At 41.1% G+C, this 27,534-nt stretch overlaps 1 protein-coding gene across 1 annotated transcript in view; it reads left to right on the top strand.

Annotated features, from left to right (window-relative positions):
- Positions 1-17,214, top strand: part of Atox1 (Antioxidant 1 copper chaperone) — an 87,139-nt gene extending 69,925 nt beyond the window's left edge. The window contains exon 3 of the mRNA XM_067792156.1: positions 14,790-17,214. Within this exon, the coding sequence (XP_067648257.1) occupies positions 14,790-14,923 (134 nt within the window). The 3' untranslated portion in view covers positions 14,924-17,214. The remainder of the gene's footprint in view (positions 1-14,789) is intronic.
- Positions 17,215-27,534: the final 10,320 nt, after the last annotated feature.

Below are 27,534 nucleotides of genomic sequence, written 5' to 3'. Positions count from 1 at the left end.
AGATGAAACCATTTAAAGCAGAGACCCAAACTCTTATTCCTTTTATAGTCAACTTTTGGAAAACTATGAAATGTTTCATCCAAATGAGACGAATTGTTTCATATATAATCCTTCTTGTTTCAACAGAAAGCGGTGTATAAAATTTCAAGGAAATATCTCAATTGGATCAAACTTTAAAGCGAAATAACAGGTGCAAGTTTACTAAGAAAAGTATAAGTATAGTACTACGAGAGTTGGGGGTCAGAATATACCCGCGGTAAGTATGCCTGTCGTAAGAGACGACTAAAATACCAGATTAAAAGGGTTGCCTAGCGCAACCCTTTCAGGTTGCCAGCGCAATATATAGCTTCTCCAAACCCAATTGTCAACCTCACCTATCCTTGGCGAATCCTGCTTCATTAACAGCCGAGGCTCTGGCGACCCCCGAACTGCTCATGGCCAAGAAGGTCGCACGTGGTTGTTGTTGTTGTTGTAGCAATGCTTCGCCCCACCTAACAGCCACGACCGATCACAAATTGTCATCAATATCCTCTAACGGGAGTCCAAGGAAACCTGCCGTTTCAACAGGGATGGACCATAAGGAAAGGGGTGTTAAAAGCGTTGGTTCCACATTACAATTAAAGAGATGGTTGGTGTCATGTGGGGACACATTGCAAACGGGGCATACATTTTGTATGTCGGGGTTGATTCTGGATAGGTAAGAGTTTAACCTGTTACAGTATCCAGGACGAAGTTGAGCAAGAGTGACACGCGTTTCCCTGGGGAGTATGCGTTCCTCTTGCGCGAGTTTTGGATACTTTTCTTTAAGTACTGGATTCACCGGGCAATTCCCGGCATAAAGGTCCGACGCCTGTTTATGGAGTTCACCAAGGACCTGCTTGTGTTTTTCCGCTTCATACGGCTGGGTTCTCAGGTGCCGTATTTCCTCAAAATGCTTACGGAGATGACTCCTTAAGCCCCTTGGCGGTGCTGGTTCATCAATCAGATGTCTGTTGGGATGCTCAGGTTTCTGGATATTCAACAGGAACTTTTTGGTCAGCATCTCATTTCTCTCCCTGATGGGGAATATTCTCGCCTCATTATGCAGATGGTGTTCTGGGGACATAAGAAGACAGCCCGTGGCGATTCTGAGAGCAGTATTTTGGCAGGCCTGTAGTTTCTTCCAGTGGGTAATTTTTAGGCTTGGCGACCATATGGGTGACGCGTAGCACGTAATCGGCTGGCTAATTGCTTTGTATGTAGTCATGAGCGTTTCTTTACCTTTCCCCAGGTACTGCCAGCGAGGGATTTGATGATTTTGTTACGGCTCTGAATTCTCGGAACAATTGCGGCTGCGTGCTCACCAAAATGTAGATCCTGATCAAACGTCACACCCAAGATTTTGGGGTGTAGGACAGTCGGTAGCGTAGTGCCATCGACGTGGATGTTCAAAATGGTCGACATTTGGGACGTCCATGTTGTAAATAAGGTCGCGGAAGATTTAGTCGGTGATAATGCCAGGTTTCGCGAGGCGAAAAAACTCGAGAGATCAGGGAGGTAGCCGTTTATTTTATTGCATAGCGCATCGATCTTTGGGCCTGGGCCTGTGGCCATTATTGTGCAGTCATCGGCGTAGGAAACGATTGTGACTCCTTCCGGTGGTGAAGGTAGCTTAGATATGTAGAAATTAAACAAAAGTGGGGATAGGACACCACCCTGTGGCACCCCTTTTTTTATTCTCCTTGGTTTTGATGTTTCGTTTCTAAATTGCACCGATGCCTGCCGACCACCCAGATAATATGCGGTCCACCTATTAAGGGGGAAGGGTAGACCAATCCAGGCCTTGCAGTAACGAGCCATGGTTGACCGTATCAAAAGCTTTTGATAGGTCTAGCGCTACGAGTACTGTTCTATGGTGGGGGTATTGATTTAAACCGAAATTTATCTGGGTGCTAATGGCATTTAGCGCGGTGGTAGTGTTATGGAGTTTTCTGAAGCCATGCTGATGAGAGGCTAGCTGCAAATTTGCTTGGAAATAAGGGATCAAAATGGCTTCAAGCGTCTTTGCTACTGGCGATAGGAGAGATATCGGATGCTACGACTCACCTACATATGTTAGCTGGTTTCCCAGGCTTTAGTAGCGGGACCACCTTGGCCATTTTCCATTTCTCGGGTATGACAAAGGTGGAAAGAGACAGGTTGAAGACATGCGCTAAATATTTGAAACCCTCTTTCCCTTGGCTTTTAAGCATCGGCATGGCTATGCCGTCTGGGCCCACTGCTTTGGATGGTTTAGCGCGACCAATGACGTCCTCAACCTCTTTAGCGGTGATGGTGATTGGTGACGCGCTGAATTTGTGTTTATGTGCGTGTCTATTGGCTCTCCGTCTATCTTTGTCGACCGTAGAATGTATTATATATTGTCGGCAGAAAGCGCTCGCGCATTTTTTCGCATCCGACAGCACTTTGTCGCCAAAGGCGATGGAAACTTTGTTGTTGTTGTTGTAGCGATAAGGTTGCTTCCCGAACGCTTTGGGGAGTGTTATCGATGTGATGGTCCTTTGCCGGATACAGATCCGGTACGCTCCGGTACCACAGCACCATTAAGGTGCTAGCCCGACCATCTCGGGAACGATTTATGTGGCCACATTAAACCTTCAGGCCATTCCCCCCTCCACCCCCAAGTTCCATGAGGAGGAGGAGGACAACAGGTGGCAGGAGGGATGTAGATGTTGATGATTTCTAGGTTTGCATCGCCTGACCGGACAGATAGGCCTTGACGTTCTAAGACATTGTCCCTGCGGTCGAAGCCAGGATCAAATCTAATCTAATATATATTATAAATGGGAAAGTTTGGATGTTAAGATGTTTGGATGTTTGGATGTTTGGATGTTTAGATGTTTGGATGTTTGGATGTTTGGATGTTTGTCCAGACGTTTGTCTTTGTGACTCAATAACGCAAGAACGGCTGGACCGATTTGGATGAAATTTTGCACACATATAGCCAATAGTCTAGAAGGATCTACTAGCTATATATTTTTCAAAAGGGGCGTGGTCCCCGCCCCCTAGGAACAGTTATAATTTAATTATTATATTTTTTCGTCTTTGCGACTGAATCACGCCAGAATGGCTACACGGATTTTGATGAAATTTGGGATACAGACAGTAGTCTACTAGCGAAATTTTTTTCCAACATGGAAAGAGGGGTGGGGGTCCCACGACCCTTCGAGAAATTATTTTTCATAATTTTTACACATTATAACTTTACGTATACTGGCCTTCACCAATATCACAGACTCAAGGGGTCAAATAAGTCGAGGGCTTACAAAGTAAGCAGTGACACCCTCCGCCCGCCCCCCTTTATCTCCCCCTCTGGTGTAAAATCCATAAATTGTTATAACTCAATCTAAATTTTCTCCTAAATCAATAGTTTTTGGTATCTGGTACATACAGAACGAGATCTAGACAATTTTGGAGGAACGATCAGTGGTCCTCTCCTCTACTCCCGCCATCCGCCCTCCATCAATTGTTTTTATTAGCACGCTTTTATTAGCTTTACCTGTATGTTTCTATCTAACTTTTTATTCGCTCCAATGCGCCTGCTGCCTTATTAACATGGTTTTATAATTAGCTTCACCTTATTTGTAATCCCGTAAGGGTCATATCGAGACCCTTCCGGGATCATTTCTGGATGGTTTTCGGGATCGGTCCGGGATTACGCCGGGGTAATTTCGGGACTTTTTCGGGACTATTTCGGGATCATTTGGGGACCCTTCCGGCATCATTTCTGGATGGTTTTCGGGATCCGTGCGGGATCTCGTCGGGGTCATATGGGGACTTTCGGGATCATTTGGGGGCTCTTCCGGCATCATTTCTGGATGGTTTTCGGGATCCGTCCGGGATATCGTCGGGGTCATTTGGGGCCTTTTTCGGGATCATTTGGGGGCTCTTCCGGCATCATTTCTGGATGGTTTTCGGGATCCGTCCGGGATCTCGTCGGGGTCATTTGGGGACTTTTTCGGGATCATTTTGGGGCTCATCCGGCATCATTTCTGGATGGTTTTCGGGATCCGTCCGAGATCCCGTCGGGGTCATTTCGGGACTTTTTCGCGACTAATACGGGATCATTTGATAACCCTTTCGGCATCATTTCTGGATGGTTTTCGGGATCCGTCCGGGATCCCGTCGGGGTCATTTCGGGACTTTTTCGCGACTAATACGGGATCATTTGGGAACCCTTTCGGCATCATTTCTGGATGGTTTTCGGGATCCGTCCGGGATCCCATTAGGGTAATTTCGGGACTATTAGGGGATCATTTGGGAACCTTTCCGGCATCATTTCTGGATAATTTTCGGGATCCGTCCGGGATGCCGACAAGGTCATTTCGGGACTATTTCGGGATCATTTGGGATACCTACCGGCATCATTTCTGGATGGTTTTTGGAATTCGTCCGGGATCCCGTCTTGGTCCTTTCGGGACTTTTTTTCGACTAATACGGGATCATTTGCGGACCCTTTCGGCATCATTTCTGGATAGTTGTCGGGATCCCGTCACGGTCATTTCGGGACTATTAGGGGATCATTTGAGGACCTTTCCGGCATCATTTCTGTATTGTTTTCGGAATCCTTTCGGGATCCCGTCAGGGTCATTTTGGGACTTTTTCGGGGCTAATACGGGATCATTTGGGGATCCTCTAGGGGTCGTTTCGTGACTTTTTCTGTTTTATTTCGGGATCATTTGGGGACCCTTCCGGCATAATTTCTTGATGGTTTGCCGGATCCATCAGGGTTATTTCGGGACCATTTTGGGATCATTTTGGGACCCTTCCGAGATCATTTCTGGATCCGTCCGGGATGCCGTAGGAGCCATTTCGGGATTTTTTGTTACTTTTCCGGGATAGTTTTTGGACCCTTCCGGGATCATTTCTGGATCTGTGCGGGATCCCATCTGGGTCATTTCCGGACTATTTCGGGATCATTTTGGGATCCTTCCGGAATCATTTCTGTATGGTTTTCGCGATCCGTCGTTGATTCCCTCGGAGCCATTTCGGAACCTTTTCTGGAGTATGTCGCGGTCATTTGGGGACTTTTTCGGGATCATTTGGGGCTCTTCCGGCATCATTTCTGGATGGTTTTCGGGATCCGTGCGGGACCTCGTCGGGGTCATTTGGGGACTTTTTCGGGATCATTTGGGGGCTCTTCCGGCATCATTTCTGGATGGTTTTCGGGATCCGCCCGGGATATCGTCGGGGTCATTTGGGGACTTTTTCGGGATCATTTGGGGGCTCTTCCGGCATCATTTCTGGATGGTTTTCGGGATCCGTCCGGGATCCCATCAGGGTAATTTCGGGACTATTAGGGGATCATTTGTGGACCTTTCCGGCATCATTTCTGGATAATTTTCGGTATCCGTCCGGATGCCGACGAGGTCATTTCGGGATTATTTCGGGATCATTTGGGATACCTACCGGCATCATTTCTGGATGGTTTTTGGGATTCGTCCGGGATCCCGTCGGGGTCATTTCGGGACTTTTTCTCGACTAATACGGGATCATTTGCGGACCCTTTCGGCATAATTTCTCGATAGTTGTCGGGATCCGTTCGGGATCCCGTCACGGTCATTTCGGAACTATTAGGGGATCATTTGAGGACCTTTCCGACATCATTTCTGGATAGTTTTTGGAATCCTTTCGGGATCCCGTCAGGGTCATTTCGGGGCTTTTTCGGGATCATTTAAGGATGGCTTTCAGGATTCGTCCGGGAACCCGTCAGGGTAATTTCTGGACTTTTCCGAGACTATTTCGGGATCGTTTTGGGACCTTCCCAAGATCATTTCTGGATGGATTTCGGGATTTGTCCGGGATGCCCTCAGGGTCATTTTGGGACTATTAGGTGAGCATTTGAGGACCGTTCCGGCATCACTTCTGGATGGTTTTCGGTATCCGTTCAGATTCCCGTCGGAATAATTGCGGGACTTTTTCGGGATCATTGGGGTCCCTTCCGACATCATTTCTGGATGGTTTTTGGGATTCGTCCGGCATACCGTCGGGGTCATTTCGGGACTTTTTCTCGACTAATACGGGATCATTTGCGGGCCCTTTCGGTATCATTTCTGGATAGTTGTCGGGATCCGTTCGGGATCCCGTCAGGGTCTTTTCGGAACTATTGGGAGATCATTTGAGGACCTTTCCGGCATCATTTCTGGTTAGTTTTCGGGATCCTTTCCGGGTCCCATCAGGGTCATTTCGGGACTTTTTCGGCATTATTTAAGATTGGTTTTCAGGATTCGTCCGGGATCCGTCAGGGTAATTTCTGGACTTTTCCCAGACTATTTCGGGATAATTTTGGGACCCTCCCAAGATCATTCCTGGTTGGTTTTTGGGATTCGTCCGGCATCCCGTCGGGTTCTTTTCCGGACTTTTTCTCGACTAATACGGGATCATTCGCGGGCCCTTTCGGCATCATTTCTAGATAGTTGTCGGGATCCGTTCGGGATCCCGTCAGGGTCTTTTCGGAACTATTAGGTGAACATTTGAGGACATTTCCGGCATCATTTCTGGATAGTTTTCGGGATCCTTTCGGGGTCCAGTCAGGGTCATTTCGGGACTTTTTCGGGATCATTTAGAGATGGCTTTCAGGATTCGTCCGGGAACCCGTCAGGGTAATTTCTGAACTTTTCCGAGACTATTTCGGGATATTTTTGGGACCTTCCCAAGATGATTTCTGGATGGATTTTGGGACAGTCCGGGATGCCGTCAGGGTCATTTTGGTATTAGGTGATCATTTCAGGACCTTTCCGGCATCACTTCTGGATGGTTTTCGGTATCCGATCAGGATCCCCTCGGAATCATTGCGGGACTTTTTCGGGATCATTTGGGGTCCCTCCCAAGATCATTTCTGGATGGATTTCGGGATCTGTCCGGAATCCCGTCAGGTTCATTTAGGGGTGCGTTCGAGATCCCGTCAGGGTCATTTCGGGAATTCTTCGAGACTATATCGGGATCATTTCTGGATGGTTTATGGGATCCGTCCATGACCCCTTAAGGGTCATTTCGGGACTATTAGGTGATCATTTGAGGACCTTTCCGGCATCACTTCTGGATGATTTTCGGTATCCGTTCGGGATCCCGTCGGAATCAATGCGGGACTTTTACGGAATCATTTGGGATTCCTTCCGGCATCATTTATGGATTGTTTTCGGGATTTGTCCGGGATCCCGTCGGGGTTATTTCGGGACCTTTTCGGGGCTAATACGGGATCATTTGGGGATCCTCTAGGGGTCGTTTCGTGACTTTTTCTGTATTATTTCGGGATCATTTTGGGACCCTTTCGGCATAATTTCTTGATGGTTTGCCGGGTCCATCAGGGTCATTTCGGGACCATTTTGGGATCATTTGGGGACCCTTCCGAGATCATTTCTGGATCCGTCCGGGATGCCGTAGGAGCCATTTCGGGATTTTTTGTTACTTTTCCGGGGTAGTTTTTGCACCCTTCCGGGATCATTTCTGGATCTGTGCGAGATCCCATCTGGGTCAATTCCGGACTATTTCGGGATCATTTTGGAATCCTTCCGGAATCATTTCTGTATGGTTTTCGCGATCCATCGTGGATCCCCTCGGAGCCATTTCGGAACTTTTTCTAGAGTTAGTCGGGATAATTTAGGGACCCTTCCTGGATATTTTCTGGATGGTTTTTGAGATCCGCCCGGGAGCCCGTCAGGGTCATTTCGGAACCTTTTCGGGATCATTTTGGAACACCTTCAGGGATCATTTCTGTGTGGTTCTCTGGATACGTCTAGAATCGTGTCGCTCTCATTTCGGGTTTTTTTGGGACTATTCGGGGAACTTTTGGAGACCCTTTCGGGGCATTTCTGGATGGTTTTCGGGATCTGTCCGCGATAGCGTTGGGGTCATTTCGTAGCTTTTTCTGGATAATTTCGGGATCATTTGGGATCCTATCAGGTTATCAGCTCATTTAGTTCTTTTTTTTACTCAATTACAAAAATAAAATGCATTAGACAGAAAACAAAATTCTAAACAGATAATAAGCAGGCTAACGCGAATAGCCCATATATTTAAAATTTTCCTTGCGGACGGGGCCGCGGGTAAAGGCTAGTATATATTATAAATGGCAAAGTTTGGATGTTTGGATGCTTAGATGTTTGGATGTTTGTCCAGACGTTTGTCTTTGTGACTCAATCACGCAAGAACGGCTGGACCGATTTGGATGAAATTTTGCACACATATAGTCAATAGTCTAGAAGGATCTACTAGCTATATATTTTTCGAAAGGGGCGTGGTCTCCGCCCCTAGGAACAGTTATAATTTAATTATTATATTTTTTCGTCTTTGCGACTGAATCACGCCAGAATGGCTACACGGATTTTGATGAAATTTGGGACACAGACAGTAGTCTACTAGCGAAATTTTTTTCGAACATGGAAAGAGGGGTGGGGGTCCCACGACCCCTTCGAGAAATTATTTTTCATTATTTTTACACATTATAACTTTACGTATACTGGCCTTCACCAATATCACAGACTCAAGGGGTCAAATAAATCGAGGGCTTACAAATTAAGCAGTGACACCCTCCGCCCGCCCCCCTTTATCCCCCCTCTGGTGTAAAATCTATAAATTGTTATAACTCAATATAAATGTTCTCCTAAATCAATAGTTTTTTTATCTAGTACATACAGAACGAGATCTAGACAATTTTGGAGGAACGATCAGTGGTCCTCTCCTCTACTCCCGCCATCCGCCCTCCTTCAATTGGTTTTATTAGCACGCTTTTATTAGCTTTACCTGTATGTTTCTATGTAACTTTTTATTCGCTCCAATGCGCCTGCTGCCTTATTAACATGGTTTTATAATTAGCTTCACCTTATTTGTAATCCCGTAAGGGTCATATCGAGACCCTTCCGGTATCATTTCTGGATGGTTTTCGTGGATCGGTCCGGGATTACGCCGGGATTATTTTGGGACATTTTCGGGACTATTCCGGAATCATTTCAGGACTATTTCGCGATCATTTGGGGACCCTTCCGGCATCATTTCTGGATGGTTTTCGGGATCCGCCGGGATCCCGTCGGGGTACTTTCGGGATCATTTGCGTACTTTCGAGAGATAAATTCTTGATGGTTTCCGGGATCATTACGGGACTTTTTCGGGGTTATTTTGGGTCCCTTTACGCATCATTTCTGGATGGTCCTCGGGATTCGTCCGGCATCCCGTCGGGGTAATTTCGGCACTTTTTCGCGACTAATACGGGATAATTCGGCATCATTTTTGGATGGTTTTCGGGATCCGTCCGGGATCTCGTCGGGGCCATTTGGGGACTTTTTCGGGATCATTTGGGGGCTCTTCCGGCATCATTTCTGGATGGTTTTCGGGATCCGTCCGGGATCTCGTCGGGGTCATTTGGGGACTTTTTCGGGATCATTTGGGGGCTCTTCCGGCATCATTTCTGGATAGTTTTCGGGATCCGTGCGGGATCTCGTCGGGGTCATTTGGGCTCTTTTTCGGGATAATTTGGGGGCTCTTCGGCATCATTTCTGGATGGTTTTCGGGATCCGTCCGGGATCTCGTCAGGGTCATTTGGGGACTTTTTCTCGACTAATACGGGATCATTTGGGGACCCTTTCGACATCATTTCTGGATAGTTTTCGGGATCCGGACGGGGTCATTTCGGGACTATTTCGGGATAATTTGGGGTACCTACCGGCATCATTTCTGGATGGTTCTCGGTATCCGTCCGGGATCTCGTCGGGGTCATTTGGGGACCTTTTCGGGATCATTTGGGGCTCTTCCGGCATCATTTCTGGATGGTTTTCGGGATCCGTCCGGGATGCCGTTGTGGACATTTCGGGACTTTTTCGCGTCTAATACGGGATCATTTGGGAACCCTTTCGGCATCATTTCAGGATGGTTTTCGGGATCCGTCCGTGATCCCATCAGGGTAATTTCGGGACTATTAAGGGATCATTTGTGGACCTTTCCGGCATTATTTCTGGATAATTTTCGGTATCCGTCCGGGATGCCGACGAGGTTATTTCGGGATTATTTCGGGATCATTTGGGATACCTACCGGCATCATTTCTGGATGGTTTTTGGGATTCGTCCGGGATCCCGTCAGGGTCATTTCGGGGCTTTTTCGGGATCATTTCAGGATGGCTTTCAGGATTCGTCCGGGAACCCGTCAGGGTAATTTCTGGACTTTTCCGAGACTATTTCGGGATCATTTTGGGACCTTCCCAAGATCATTTCTGGATGGATTTCGGGATTTGTCCGGGATGCCGTCAGGGTCATTTTGGGACTATTAGGTGAGCATTTGAGGACCTTTCCGGCATCACTTCTGGATGGTTTTCGGTATCCGTTCAGGATCCCGTCGGAATAATTGCGGGACTTTTTCGGGATCATTGGGGTCCCTTCCGACATCATTTCTGGATGGTTTTTGGGATTCGTCCGGCATCCCGTCGGGGTCATTTCGGGGCTTTTTCTCGACTAATACGGGATCATTTGCGGGCCCTTTCGGTATCATTTCTGGATAGTTGTCGGGATCCGTTCGGGATCCCGTCAAGGTCTTTTCGGAACTATTGGGATATCATTTGAGGACCTTTCCGGCATCATTTCTGGTTAGTTTTCGGGATCCTTTCCGGGTCCCATCAGGGTCATTTCGGGACTTTTTCGGCATCATTTAAGATTGGTTTTCAGGATTCGTCCGGGATCCCGTCAGGGTAATTTCTGGACTTTTACGAGACTATTTCCGGATAATTTTGGGACCCTCCCAAGATCATTTCTGGATGGATTTCGGGATCTGTCCGGGATGCCGTCAGGGTCATTTTGGGACTATTAGGTGATCATTTGAGGACCTTTTCTGCATCACTTCTGGATGGTTTTCGGTATCCGTTCAGGATCCCGTCGGAATAATTGCGGGATTTTTTCGGGATCATTTGGTGTCCCTTCCGGCATCATTTCTGGATGGTTTTTGGGATTCGTCCGGCGTCCCGTCGGAGTCATTTCGGGACTTTTCCTCGACTAATACGGGATTATTTGCGGCCCCTTTCGGCATCATTTCTAGATAGTTGTCGGGATCCGTTCGGGATCCCGTCAGGGTCTTTTCGGACTATTAGGAGATCATTTGAGGACCTTTCCGGCATCATTTCTGGATAGTTTCCGGGATCCTTTCGGGGTCCAGTCAGGGTCATTTCGGGACTTTTTCGGGATCATTTAGAGATGGCTTTCAGGATTCGTCCGGGAACCCGTCAGGGTAATTTCTGAACTTTTCCGAGACTATTTCGGGATAATTTTGGGACCTTCCCAAGATCATTTCTGGATGGATTTCGGGATCAGTCCGGGATGCCGTCAGGGTCATTTTGGTATTAGGTGATCATTTGAGGACCTTTCCGGCATCACTTCTGGATGGTTTTCGGTATCCGATCAGGATCCCCTCGGAATCATTGCGGGACTTTTTCGGGATCATTTGGGGTTCCTCCCAAGATCATTTCTGGATGGATTTCGGGATCTGTCCGGGATCCCGTCAGGGTCATTTAGGGGTGCGTTCGAGATCCCGTCAGGGTCATTTCGGGACTTCGGGACTATATCGGGATCATTTCTGGATGGTTTATGGGATCCGTCCATGACCCCTTAAGGGTAATTTCGGGACTATTAGGTGATCATTTGAGGACCTTTCCGGCATCACTTCTGGATGATTTTCGGTATCCGTTCGGGATCCCGTCGGAATCAATGCGGGACTTTTAGGAATCATTTGGGATTCCTTCCGGAATCATTTCTGGATGGTTTTCGGGATTTGTCCGGGATCCCGTCGGGGTTATTTCGGGACCTTTTCGGGGCTAATACGGGATCATTTGGGGATCCTCTAGGGGTCGTTTCGTGACTTTTTCTGTATTATTTCGGGATAATTTTGGGACCGTTTCGGCATAATTTCTTGATGGTTTGCCGGATCCATCAGGGTCATTTCGGGACCATTTTGGGATCATTTGGGGACCCTTCCGAGATCATTTCTGGATCCGTCCGGGAGCCATTTCGGGATTTTTTGTTACTTTTCCGGTATAGTTTTTGCACCCTTCCGGGATCATTTCTGGATCTGTGCGGGATCCCATCTGGGTCATTTCCGGACTATTTCGGGATCATTTTGGGATCCTTCCGGAATCATTTCTGTATGGTTTTCGCGATCCGTCGTGGATCCCCTCGGAGCCATTTCGGAACTTTTTCTGGAGTATGTCGGGATAATTTAGGGACCCTTCCTGGATATTTTCTGGATGGTTTTTGAGATCCGCCCGGGAGCCCGTCAGGGTCATTTCGGAACCTTTTCGGGATCATTTTGGAACACCTCAGGGATCATTTCTGTGTGGTTCTCTGGATACGTCTAGAATCGTGTCGCTGTCATTTCGGGTTTTTTGGGACCATTCGGGGAACTTTTGGAGACCCTTTCGGGGCATTTCTGGATTTCGGGATCCGTCCGCGATAGCGCTGGGGTCATTTCGTAGCTTTTTCTGGATAATTTCGGGATCATTTGGGATCCTATCAGGTTATCAGCTCATTTAGTTCTTTTTTTTACTCAATTACAAAAATAAAATGCATTAGACAGAAAACAAAATTTTAAACAGATAATAAGCAGGCAACGCGAATAGCCCATATATTTAAATTTTTCTTTGCGGACGGGGCCGCGGGTAAAGGCTAGTATATAATATTGCACAGAGTGGTGTATGATAAACGCGAGGCCGCCTCCATTTCCGCCCTCGCGGTCTTTCCTGTGGACATTATACCCAGAGCAGGTCTGCAATGCAGATCTTGCTGTGAGTTTAGTCTCTTGAATCGCAGCAATGCGGATGTTGTGCCGCTTCATGAAATCGACTATCTCCGTAATCTTCCCAGTTAGTCCATTACAGTTTAACTGCAGAATTCTGAAGTGCATAAGGGGAGGCGCCGCCACTTTGGGGGTAAGTGACGCGTGACTACGCCTGGGTTGTGGAAGGCCAGGACGCAATTGCTGTTGTGGCCCTGGGACTGGGCGTCCTTGCGCAAGCATTGGGGTACCCGGATGATTTGGGTTTGCGGCCTGGCAACGTGGCGCGATGAAACCCGTCGGGGGGTTGCCGTCGCGGAGACCAGAACATCTAGGAAAGTGGCACCACCCAAGGCAGGAGCTGCATTGGGCGGATGTCGCAAACCTATATATTCTGTGCTGGCAAACGGTGCAAACGGAGGTAGGGACTAAGAGTATGTTTCCCTGACCTACACGATTGCTGGCGGAAAAGAGGGGGGGGGGGGGGGGGGGGGCGGGGGAGAAGACGGGGGCAGGGGCTGATGCTCAGAATTGCTACCGACTCTACTACGAAGGTAGTAGTTATGAGTGGTAGCAGCTGTTTGAGTTGTTGGCGCCGTGGGGCGCGAGCAGCAGCGGGTACTTGTTGTGGCTTGCTGAGCAACGGGGCTGCTGGAAGGTAGTGGGGGGGGGGGGCGCTTAGGCGTAGACTACGGGACGCCCTTGGGCGTGAACAGCAAGGAGCCACAAAAGATTTATAAAAGTTACGTGGACGTCGGGTTTTGGGATCAAGCCCAGAACAACCTGTCCGATGCAACCATCCCTTGCACGAGACACACTGAACAGAGTATGACCGTCCTAAAAAGATTCTTTTCCGGCAGATGCAGCAAAACCATTTCTCAGGACCGGGGTCAAGAGACGGACCCGGATTGGATTCGATGCCTTCCCGGAGTAAGAGAATATGGAGCAGTCCTGCTGCAAGGAGCTGCTGGGGGGATGACAATTTGTGGGAGGGACGCAACAAATTAAATGGGGTCACACTGAAATGACAGTCCTTGGTCGGGAAAAATCCCGAGTCGCTCCGGTACATAGAACCGACTGCCTTGGGAAGCGTCGCACGTGGTCATAACAAATCGTTCCCGAGATGGTCGGGCTAGTACCTTTATGGTACTTGTTACCGGAACGTACCGGATCTGTATCCGGCAAAGGACCATCAACATCGATAACACTCCCCAAGGCCTTCGGGGAGTGTCCTTATCGCTACAACAACAACAGTTGGATTTAGTAGTTCTATAAAAAAATTCTGATACTAGTAGCAAAAACTGTTAAATGACCATATAAGTTTCAAATCAGACATTTAGAAAATATTCGTTTCATTTGGATGAGCTATTAAAAAGGTCCCCGGTTCAAAGTGAGTAAAGTAAGTCCTATTCAAACTTGATTTTATATGTGCAATAATACTTATTATTAGGTAATAATATGGCATACTATTCCTTATTCTACCTTACTCATAAACATATAATTGGGCAATTCACAAGAGCGTCGTCCAATCGATTCGTGTAAAATTTTAAGATTTGAGTTGTTTCCATGGGTTAGAATATAAAATTTTATTGAATCTTACAACATACGGCGAATAGGAGACCTTGCGAATTGCCTAAATATATTTTTTATTTATTGTACTCAATGTATTATCTTATTGTAATATGTAAGCCTGATTTTGAGTTGGCTATAAACCTTATATAAGAGGGTCTAGTATAGCAAGTAGTTTCTTATAATTAGACCTTACTCAAGCGTTATTTTATTTGGTCCATAAGCCTTATAATAAAGTTGTTATACTCTAATCAATTACTTATAATAATTCCTTATGTAAGCTTTATTTTATATGGCATATAAGCCTTACACATATATAAAATTATCTTAAACATAAACCTTATGCCTGCTGACATAAGTACAGAAATATAAATGAATACGACATACAACTTATAATATTCCTTAAAACTTACACTTTTTTCTTTATGTTTAGCAGATAAAGTTGAGAAGGTAAGTATTGACCTCGACTCAAAAACTGTGCTGGTAACATCGACCCTGACATCAGATGAGCTATTGGAAACAATTAAGAAGACTGGCAAAGCGACACAGTATGTTGGGGTGAAAGAATGAAATGAACTTTTTTGCAAGTTTCGCAAAATTGCCAAGCTGAAAATGGAAGTTTAATAGGGGGATTGTGCAAAATGGATTAATTATTCTGGATTTGTGCATCAAACAAAATTTAAGTGTAGCTAAAAATGGCAAGTTATACATATATACATACGGAGTCAATATAAAAATAATTACATTTTAGGCAGACAAAAATTATAATTATTTATATAAAATAAATCGTAGTTAAAAAATTAATAAATTTCAAAAAGTAAAGAATTTAGAAACAACTCCATTTGTTGTTACAACTCGAGTATATGTATGTAATTAACCCATGTGACAAAAAAAAAAATTATATATATACTTTTTTCGCGAAACGCTGCAAGTTGTAGGTCTAGACGGGCATACATAATCTTTCACAATTTCCAATCGATTCTCAAAATCTGGAGTTAGTTGCCGAAGACCCCTTGTTCAAAGGTTGAAGCATGCATTCGCATATAACTGCGAACAAAAACTTAGACAGCGCCGAAAAGGGGACGGTTTTCTGCTTTAATGCTTAATTTATCTTTAAACGGTTAGCTAAATTTTAAATTTTTTTGTCATCTTTTAATTTTTTTAACTGTTTTAAATGTTTGAGTTCCCAGGTATCCCTATAGCAATATCATGTCGAATCATGCATCCTTTTTATTTTTCGAACTTTTTCCATAAAAGTCCACATATAAAAGTAAAATCTGTATTTTTATTTTTTGAGTCCGATAGAACTAGTGAAATTCGGACTTAAAAATAAAAGTCCGGAAATAAAAGTTAAATCCTGACTTTTATATTTTAAGGCCAAAATAAAAGTCCGGCTTGATAACAAAGAAACGACTTATCCTAAATAAAAAAATGTGTTTAATTCGGATAAGCCGTTTCTTTGTTATCAAGCCGGACTTTTATTTTGGCCTTAAAAAATAAAAGTCCGGATTTAACTTTTATTTCCTGGCTTTTATTTTTAAAAGTCCGAGTTTAACTAGTTCTATCGGACTCAGGTAATAAAAATCCGAAAATAATTTTTATCTTGATCCAAATATATTAAAAGTCCAAAATTAATAGTTTGCAAGGAATTATATTATAAAAGGAATAACATTTTCCGCCCCTGGACACAACGGCTTAAACTTATCGAGATAAATACACACTTTCATACATCAAAATGGTCAGAGTGAAAAAAGAAAATCATTAAGCCATGTCAGTCCTCCTGTGAGCGCAATAGCTGGACTAACATTTTGTGACATGTGGTTGAAATTTAGTATTTACTATCACTTATCTCACATTGCTATTTAATTTAAGCGAAATCGGACGATAACTTCGTCCACTTTGTATATACGTATATGTATTTAATTTGGAAAACACCAAAAACATGATTATTCTGACCATGATTATTATTATCCTAATTAAAATTTTATAAAAAGGGGCGTGACACCGCCCACTTCTGACAAAATTTGGTTTCAAATAATATTGGCCATCAATCAAAAACCGTTTGAGTTGTTATCACAAAACTTGCTGAACTGGTTGACCACTTTTGTGTAAACGGTTTTAAAAAGATTTTAGGCGAATGCAGTAGACCCCTAACTACAGATTTTGGCGGTGTATTCGAAATATAAAATAAGTATGCACTTCTTGTATACTCGACTTGACACACAACTTGAGAGAGTTTATTTTCTCTGTCACACAGTGTTACCGATATCCCCCCTTCAAGACATTTAAAACCCCCCATTAAAACCCCACAAATGTTTAATATACATACATACAATACAAATATTATAATATATGACCCGGTCTATGAAAAGGACGCTTATGACTCAAAAAAGAAATTGCGAGAAACAGCTGTTAACAGCTGTTCTTTTTTTTTTGCGAGAAACAGTTGTTAACAGCTGTTTTTTTTCGAGTCATAAGGCACCTTTTCATAGACCGGGTCACATTAATGAAAAGTAAATTCACGCAAATACAATAACGCATGAAATATTACATTTTATTCCAACGTTTTACTCTCGCATAAAATAATAATATAATACTAATTAAAGTTAAAGAAATATCTATTTACAACACACAAAATATGAACAATCCGCAACACAACAACAATCCGGGTATTCATATAAGCTTATAAATGCCTCGTAACTTTATAAAAATTTACGAGCTTTACGATGCGTTTACAAATTTATTTGAATTGTTCTAAAATAAAATAAAATTTAAATCAATTATTGTAATTGTCAATTCTTAAGTACAATGTTGTAGCTAATCGTTAAAAATATACCGTTCAAAAATAATAAAATTTAAAACTATTAAGTGAAAGCAAGAAATTTTATTTTCCAATCAGAGATAAAGGTATAGGAGTACTGAAAGGTTTGATTGTTTACTTTTTCCCAGTATTCGTTCCGTTGGTGCTCCTTTATGTTTCTAAACCCCTTGGCGAAATTGAGATTGTCCTAACGCCTTATGGTGTTTTCTTTTCTGGATTAAATGTTGCCCTCATGCTGCACTCTTAAATTCTAACTTTTGAACTGGGTCGCCTGGCGCTATTTATATGTAATGGGACCCCTTTTGTTATTCAGTGCCAAATATTTTGTGAAAGGCACACAAACTCACAAGGGAGCTGGTGCCTTGACATAAAAAAATTGATAGTTTTATAAAAAAGGAGAAAAATGCAAAAACTTAATAACAAATTGCACAATTAAAAAGCCAATTAGTCAAAATGTATCCAAAACAAATAATAAAATATCCAAACAATTAATAAATACACTAACTCAAATATTTATAGGTTATGGATATGGCGAAAAACTAAAAAAACAATTGTCTGAAGGTATATTATTAGGCTTATCCGGTCTAAGTTTTTTTTAAATGCGAAATAAAATTACATTATTCCACTTTTCTAACCCAACGTTTCGCTAATAACTTTTTAGCATCATCAGGGGTATGTGTTTATTTGTTAAATCTGTTACAAACAACAAAATACAAAAAATGTTAAATTACATACAAAATATATTGGGTTTGATAAATCCGTATGAAAAATCAACTAAAAACAGATAATAATACATAAAAAACCAACTTACAATATTGCACTCTGCCGAGAGGTTTTCCTGTTTTGAAATTATTTTAAACTATTGTTTTTGAACATACAACACTTTTGAAAAACATAAAAACATTGAACATTTATGGACAGTAAATCAGTACCATCTTAACGCTATCGTAATCTCGTCAATACTAAAAGCTATTTTCCTGAACACGTAATGTAAGTAGATGCTATATTGTCTGTATCTTCTTTCTTGTTAATCGTCTTTTCTCTTCTTTCCATGATTCTCAGGCTTTCTAAAGTGTATCTTGTTGTTTCTTTCCGTTCCCTGTCAATAATCTTCGCATTACTATGCCAGGTCCACAGACTCACCGAGCAAATATACGACGCTTTTGAAAAGCAAAAATACTGCACATCTGCTTTTCTAGATATATCACAAGCTTTTGATCGCGTATGGCATGATGGACTTCTCTATAAAGCAAAATACACCCTCCCTATAAAATACTTCTTATTTATACAATCATATCTAAAAGATCGTTATTGCTTCGTTAAACAAGGTGTGGAGCAGACTGCCCTTTATGAGTGCTTAGCAGGTGTCCCGCAAGGCAGTGTAATGGGCCCAATACTTTATCTACTTTACACGTATGACCTCCCAATAACAGAAGGCGTCACTATAGCCACGTTTGCCGATGATACTGCGGTGCTTGCCGCTGATCCTAACCCTAGCGTGGCTTCACTCAAGCTCCAAGGAAGTTTAAATAAAATTACCCATTGGCTGAAAGAATGGAGGATCAAATCCAATCATGGAGAATCAAAATCCGTTCAAGTGACGTTTACTACCAGACGTAACACTTGCCAACCCGTTAAACTCAACGATATTAATATACCACAAAGCGACGAAACAAAGTACTTTGGTATGCACCTCGACAGAAAATTTACTTGGAGGACCCACATATTCAACAAAAGAAAAGCCCTTGGTATCAAACTAAGAAATCTGTACTGGCTTATGAACCGAAATTCACAATTATCAGTTGATAACAAAGCCCTGCTTTACTCAGCCATCATAAAACCCATTTGCACATATGACATACAACTGTGGGGAACTGCAGCAAACTCAAACATAGAAATTCTCCAAAGATTCCAATCGAAAACCCTAAGAATGATTGTAAACGCATCCTACTATGTGACTAACAACCAGCTACACCGGGATCTAAAGGTTCCAACAATAGTTGAAGAAATCAAAAAGTATGCTATTTCATACAACACGAGGCTTCTAAGTCACCCCAACCCATTCATTCTAGCCCTGTAAGCAAGACCAACTATAACGCGCCTGAAAAGAAAGTCAATCACAGATCTTCAACACTGATTAATTCTTTAAAAAAATGGTTGCAGTACAAGAGCCGTCCATCCTTGCCCACCCAGTTTATTAAGTGGTATTAATAAATTCTTAAAAAAATGGATGCACTACTGAGAGCAATCCATCCATGCCCATCAAGTTTATTGAGTTTAATTAATTATGAATTACTATTAAAAACCCAAAAATTTGTTAGATGTATTCTATGTATACAGTTGGCAAAAAATATTGGATGCTAAAAAAAAAATTTTCAATGTTTTTATGTTTTTCAAAAGTGTTGTATGTTCAAAAACAATAGTTTTAAATAATTTAAAAAGAGTAAAACCCTCGGCAGAGTGCAATATTGTAAGTTGGTTTTTTATGTATTATTTGGTTTTAGTTGATTTTTCATACAGATTTATCAAACTCAATATATTTTGTATGTAATTTAACATTTTTTGTATTTTGTTGTTTGTAACAGATTTAACAAATAAACACATACCCCTGATGATGCTAAAAAGTTATTAGCGAAACGTTGGGTTAGAAAAGTCGAATAATGTAATTTTATTTCGCACTTAAAAAAACTTAGACTGGAAAAGCCGAATAATATACCTTCAGATTCAACAAGAACTGGTCGGAAATGCATAATAAAAAACAATTGGTTGGCGATGCACAGTGGTCGGTTCCATAGGCCAAAAATTAATAAATAAAAGTGAAAAGTTTGTCACCAAATGTGTTGTTAGTAACTTTTATTAGAACAGCCTTTTAAAAGGTATATTTGTTTTTGTTGTATTCGAACTGTACTCTTTAAGAATAGCTTCAAAAGTGAGGTTATGGTATTAGTTGGTTTTTGCAGTGTGAGCAAGTTAAAAATACCCAAGAGTTACTCAGCTGGAGAGCGTGTTCGAGCGCGTTGGTTATCTCGAAGAGGAAGTAAAAACACTCAAAAACAATGCGTCAAAGCAAGAGAGCCATATTGCCGCAAGTGAAGTCCGTGTACACGCAATTCCCTTTAAGGAAGGAGAAAACTAAACAAGTGTCTTTCATTACCTCTGTTCCACTCTTAGATTGCAACCAATTCCTATAATGAGCATTTTTCGGCTACGGAAACTAGACAACAGCGTGACATATCCGGCCGTAATAATCAAATTTCAGTCGCCGACAGACAGAAACAAATTGCTAAAAAGTATAGGCACCTTTAGGCGCCAAAACAATCCAAACAACAAGGGTCTGCAATTAGTTCATGTGGGCATAAATTCAAATGCTCCGATTTATGTAAATGATTCGCTGTCCAGGCAAAACTATGCGATCTTCAAGGCAGCGATCCGTCTAAAGAAGAAAAGGAAGGTAGTAGCGGTTTTTTCTAAGAAGTGTCTGGTACATATCAGACGAACAGCCAACGCCAGCCCTGAAGCAATACATAGCTTGGATTTTCTAGAGCGTCTTGAGAATACCGGCGAAGAAAGTGCGAGTTCCTTTCGAGTTGATGATGCGCCAACGAATAATGATCAATAAATTAATTTCTATGTATAGTATATTACTTAAGTTCTTGAGTCTCTTCGTTTCCGTCTATATCTCTCCCTATCATACTTGTAAACAATCATTTATGTTGTCTTTATTGTTACGCATCGCAGAGCATTCTTTATATCCCATACATAGTCATGGTCCTAGACTATAGGTTGTCTAGTTCCAAAGACTGCTTACATACACTGTTGCACGTATTCAGCAAACGTACTAAAGGGCTCAAAGTCATCCATCTCAATGCGCAAAGCCTATATAAAAAGCTGGATGAATTGACATTCATATTTGAGGGTTCAGATATAGATGTTATATGTATTTCCGAAACCTGGTTTTCTTCATGTCATGCTGATGCATGATTTTGTGCAACTAAATGGATATCAACTTTTCAGGGCTGATAGACGTGGTCATGGTGGTGGCGTTGCTATATATGTCAAAAGTAGTTTATCCTGTAAACTTTGCTGCAGTGCTAGTCCAAGTGATTCTGTCGAATATGTGTTCGTAGACGTGTTCTCTGTAAATAATGAAAGGCTTGTTATCGGCTGTGCATACAGACCTAATCGTGGAGTTGACTTCTCTGGCTTTATTGAATTTCTCGAGCCTCTACTTATAAGCTATGATAATATAATCATAGCTGGGGATTTCAACTCCAACCTTCTTGTCGACTCAACTCTAAAGCTAAGTATGGAGTCTCTTGGACTTTTTCCCACCAATTTAACTTCACCTACACACTTTACTGACTCAAATTCTTCTTTGCTGGATTTATTTTTTGTGAATGATCCCCTGAAATTGCTCCACTACGATCAATTGTCGGCATCTTGCTTTTCAAAACACGATCTGATATTTCTTAGTTACAACTTTCAAACGTCACACATCCAATGTTCCTTTACGTATCGTGATTTTAGAAGCATAGATTACAGTTCCCTTAATGCAGCGGTGGAGTCGGTCGAATGGAGCTTGATTCGTACGCTGACATCGGTCGATGATCAGGCATCATTCCTACAGAACCATATTATTAGGCTTTTCGACAACCATGTGCCAGTGAAACTCAAGGCTGCTACACACAATAATACCCCTTGGTTTAGTGCCAATCTAAAACACTTAATTCACCAGCGTAACCTTGCTTACTCACGATGGAAAAGATACAAAACCCTGGAGGCTCACAACTGCTTCAAAGCAGCTAGGATCGCTGCAAACAAAGCCATTAGGTCAGCTAAGCAGAAATTTTATAATAACAAGTTTAGTGCTGCTTTGAGTTCGAAGGAAACCTGGAAGTCGATTAAACATATTGGTATCGGAAAATCCAAATGCGATATTTCTGTCCTCCCTGATGTAGACATTAACGAGATAAATATAAATTTTGTAAATCTGCCAATCTCAACTAACAATATATGTGCTGACAATTATTGTATTCGCGCTAATGTTGATTTTGGTCCTCTTGAGTTTGCTAGTGTCGATGATTGTGATGTCGTTCAAGCCATTCTTTCAGTAAAGTCTAATGTTATGGGGTTCGATGGTATATGTCCGAAATATTTAAAAATAATTCTTCCTAAAATCCTTCCTCACTTAACCTACTTGGTTAACTCTGTGCTGACGTCCTGTGTATTTCCCAAATGATGGAAAGTTGCTAAGGTAATCCCAACCCCCAAGCAAAACAAGGAGTATAGACCTATAGCTATTCTGCCTTTCCTTTCCAAGGTCGTCGAACGAATTTTGCACTGCCAGATAAATACCTATGTGCAGGATAATAACCTTCTCACAGATTCCCAGTCTGGATTCAGGTCAAATCGTAGCTGTAAAACGGCGCTCCTATCGGTGATAGAGGATATTCGAGAACAAGTTGACAAAAATTTTACTGCTTTCCTGACTCTTCTCGACCATTCAAAAGCGTTTGACCACACCGTTCTCTGCAAGAAGCTGGACAACCTATTTAATTTCTCCAACTATGCAACATCCCTAATCAGATCATATTTGGCCGACCAAACTCAGGCAGTAAGTGTTGGTAGCAGAAAGTCTGACTTCGTCAGTGTTTTAAGAGGAGTCCCACAAGGCTCCATCCTTGGTCCCCTGTTATTTGTTTTGTATATAAACGATTTGCCTGGTGTTCTCAAGTATTGTAATATTCACATTTATGCTGACGACGTACAATTGTATATGTGCTGTCCTAGTGATCGTACCAGTTCATGTATTAATAACGTAAATTACGATTTATGTATGTCAAATTGGTACGTGGGCTTCTATGAACGGCTTATGTCTTAACCCTAAGAAGTCGAAATGTATAGTCATTCATAGAAGGCCACTAGATAAAAGTGAAATGGAAAATTTAATTTTAGACAACACTATTATAGAATACGTTGACACGGCAAAAAATCTAGGTGTAGTTTTTAACAAAACATGGAAAGATCACATCTTCCGCACAGTGGGAAAAGTGTATGGGATGCTTCGTACACTCTGGCTTACACAATATTTTACTCCGTTACATATTCGTCTACTAATAGCAAAAGCGTACTTAAAACCTACGCTGCTTTATGGTTGTGAGGTTTACTCTAATTGTGACTATGTATGTAATAGGAAACTTAATGTTGTTTATAACAACGTCTATGGGTTGAAAAGACTTGACTACGTCTCTCATCATGCTTACAGGTTGCTAAACATTTCTTTCGATAACCTTATTAAACTTAAAACGCTCACTACGCTACATAAATTAATATATATGAAGGAACCTGACTATTTGTATCGGAGGCTAAATTTTCTCCAGTCGTCTAGATCTGTTCTCCTTACCCACTTCAGACATCGTATGCTAATATCTGATCGCCAGTTCTTCATTACTTCCATACGTCTTTGGAACTCGCTCCCTTCTAGACTTAGGCTTATAAGCAATGCCCTGCTCTTCAATAAAGAATTAACAAGTTTTTATAATAACCTAGACAATTAAAATACTGATTTCTTCTAAGCAAATGTACTCTATCTTTCGTTTATTTTATTTATTTACTATTTATTAAATATATTATTTATTGTAACCTTTTCTTAGCCATAGTCATTAGCTTTAAGTTTCAAGTTTAAATTGTTCTTATTTTATGCCTTTTACCGACTAGCACTATAAAATAATGTTTGCCAAATTGTTGTGCTGGGATGAATTGCCTAATAAATACAAAAATTCCACAAAAATACAAAATTCCAAATTTTTGTCAATTCTCAGTTTGAGATACATTTGAGAATCAGTCCATTTCTCGCATTTCAAACGTTAGTTTTCAAATGAATTTCAAATAACCGTTGATAGCATTCTCAAGCTAAAAGGCACATTTTTAATATGGAATTTTTCTATTCTTTCAAATTGAGAATTTTTGGATTCTCAACTTTTTCTCAAACGAGAATAAAGCGGAACGAAATGGAATCCACTGTTGTGCCACTTTCGGTAAGCAAATTTATTATTTGCCTCACTTCAATTTTAACTCGTTTAGATTTATGCATAATGTTGTACAATATCACTAAATATTATTAAAATGTATAAATACTTCCTTATTTTTTCACTTTATGTCCAACTTCACTCAATAAAATCGCTTGTTTACATTTCCAGCTAAAGTATGCAAATTAGAGATCGACGAATTATCAACGGCACTATCGACGACACTATCGACAGCATTGATGTAAAATAAGCATGTTGTACTATGTTTTATTTTATTTTCGGGTTTCATGAACACTCATTATGTACTTTAAAATTTAGACACATTGGCGCAAAAAGTATTCACATTATTATTAACGAAAATATTCTATGATATCTATGGTTTTCAACCAGAATGGAACGAAATGCAAGTATATCTCAAACCATTCTCAAGTTGAAGAACAACGTTTGAGAAAAACTTGAGAGAATATTTAGCTTCAAATGATTAATAATGATGAATATCAAACAGAGAATTAATGCTTTCTCGAACATTTGAGAGAAAAAAATTTTCAAGTATGTCTCAAATTATTCTCAAGTTGAAGATCGACGTTTGAGAAAAATTCGAGAAAATATTTTGTTTCAAAAATGTGTTTTTTTTTTCTCATCTATATACGTTTACGCTTAAACTTTTTATGGACTGCTAAGCGACAAACTTTAAATACACCTCTGAAATTGCTACGCATAAAATTAGTTTCGCATTATACTCAAATGTAACTGAAATATGTGTCTATGTTTCACCCTCTGCCCTAATTCTATGTATTCTATGCGCGTCCACTATTTATCAGAACTGATTCAGCTATGTTATACACAGAAATACAACAGAGGGTTGTGTCTCCGCTTTTCGGTACACGCTGTTGCTAGTTGTTTAACCACAGCCGCTAGATGGATCTCCTTAGCATTATCTAAGCGAGGATAGGCGTTTTTTTTTTCACGCGCAAAGGAAACGTATACACGTGTAAAAAAACACGGCTAATGTTGAATATCAAACTGAGAATAATTTTTTTCTCAAACATTTGAGATTTTGTTGGGTAAAGTGCAAGTTTAAGTTATTTAAAAATACATAAAATATCATTGTATTGAAATAAATAAAAATGAATATTGAAGTCAAAGGTATTTACTTCATTTTGAAATAATTTTAGTGCCTTTAGCTTGTTGAGTTTTTTTTTTTTAATTAAAATTTCACCAGTGCTTTTATTAGTGTTTATTTGCACATATTTTAGTTGGGTTCCTCACCGATCCTCACGTTGCGACATATATCCTATTATTGGTCATAGTTTTAAGATTCTAAAGTGTTTCCGCCACTAACTATGTTTTGGGACAGTTTTCTGATAGCGTCATCGTGATAAATTATTGTTGTATGTGATCACATGTAACATACGACATTATTTTATCCAGTCGAAGATATGCAAATGTAAACTTTTGTGTGTGTTTGTTGTTTTGTTATTGTTATGTATGCAAGATCTTTTAATAACTTTAATTTCTTTATTTAATCCTATTAAACATTGTATTCGTCTATCACACTTACCACTTTTGCCCCCACATGTACTTACTTTTTGTATGCATGTGGTGAAAGTGGGTGGTTGTGGGTCGGTATGAAGGTATCACCCGCACCAATTTTATTGAAAAAATTTTGGCCACCAACTCCATATAAGACCGACCACTGTGCGATGGTCTGGTTAGGACTAGGGCGTTATGGTATGGCACAGTTAACCAATTACACCGATTTCCATAAAATTGGTTAAATCAGCTGTTTTATATAGAAATATTTGAAATAGTTTACGAAGCCCTTCAGTTCTTTCTGAACACATCCATATCTGGATAAGAACGGATTTTTTCGATAAAGTGCAGCGTACAAGGGCATCGGTTTGCAAACTTCATTAGCCACTGTTAATATGGCAAGCGAATATGTATAGCGGAAAAACGGTATCAAACATACTTGTGTACTTGTGCGAAATTAAGAAACAAATTATAATTTTAAATTCAATATAATTTAGTTAGCTTTATTTTATTATGAACTCTTTGGCGACCTCTCATCATAAATATATTGATTTTCGTTTTGCCAGCTCGTGACCAAACAAAATAAAATAAGAGCTTTTCTTAAATTAATCCGATTTATTTCGTTACACCACCATAACGATAAGATACATATTGTGACGAATATTAGCATCACTAAGCTGCTACTAAATAAATGCACAACAACAATAAAGCAGCCACTCTTATGCAGAAGGCGACGAAGAGATATCTCACACACACAAATATGTAGCCATCAGCCGAAGTAGTTACTCACACATACACACGCATTTGGCTATGGGAGAGACGTGGACTACAGATATACATGTATATAGCTGGTAACTAACCAAGCATGAGCTACAACTATTCACGAATTTACTAGACTTTAGGAGAAATTGGTGAACGAGGAAACCGAGAGTATAAAAGCAGCGCAAGCTGAGTAATAACAAATCAGTTTTGGTTTAAACACGCTATTGGTTGTGAGGTATAATTGTGAAGTACTACTCTCAAAGTAATCTAAATAAAAACCAGTTTGCAATACTGAATATTATTAGAGTGATTTATTCAACAGTTTAGCTATTCGAACGTTAGCAGAAGGTTTCAAATAAGCGGAATTTCCATAAATTCGTTACAATATTGTGGCGAATATTAGCAGTTTCAATACCTCACTATGCTGCTAGTTAATAAATGCACAACAACAGCAAGAAAAGCAGTCACATATATGTACATGTAACCAGTAAAGCTAAGAGCGAAGAAGACATTACTCACGCATACGCACGTAAACAGCTATATAACCAACCATGTGATAAAAAAAACTATTAATATATATTCAACTATCCGAGAGGGCTGTTCGTGAAAATTCTATAGCCTAGGAGAAATAAGCAAACAAGGGAACTGAGGGTATAAAAGCAGCGCAAACTGAGAAATAATCAATCAGTTAGATTTTAACACGCCATAAGTAAAGTACGCGAGTGAATTAATTATGAAGTACTACTACCATAGCAGTGTTTCAAATAAAAACTTTTTGCTTTACTGATTTTTTTAGTTATTCGACATATCAGGGATTCGAAGGATAACAGAAGAGCAGAATAATCAAGAATTTCCCAAAATTCGCGATAATATAATCAAATTGTCACTTACCATATACAAGCATTGATATAACAATAAGTAACATACCATGCTTATATTCAATACCCTCTATCAGCGAAAGCCCAGTTTTTCAGGGGAGCAAAAAAACAGTTTTGACAACGCTATTGTACATTACTTAGAATATGAAGTACCACAAT

Source organism: Eurosta solidaginis, chromosome 5 (assembly GCF_040869045.1).
Source record: "Eurosta solidaginis isolate ZX-2024a chromosome 5, ASM4086904v1, whole genome shotgun sequence".
NCBI classification, from domain to species: Eukaryota; Metazoa; Arthropoda; class Insecta; order Diptera; family Tephritidae; genus Eurosta; species Eurosta solidaginis.
Note: the sequence above shows the minus strand (reverse complement) of the source record. Positions and strands in the feature narration are given on the sequence as shown.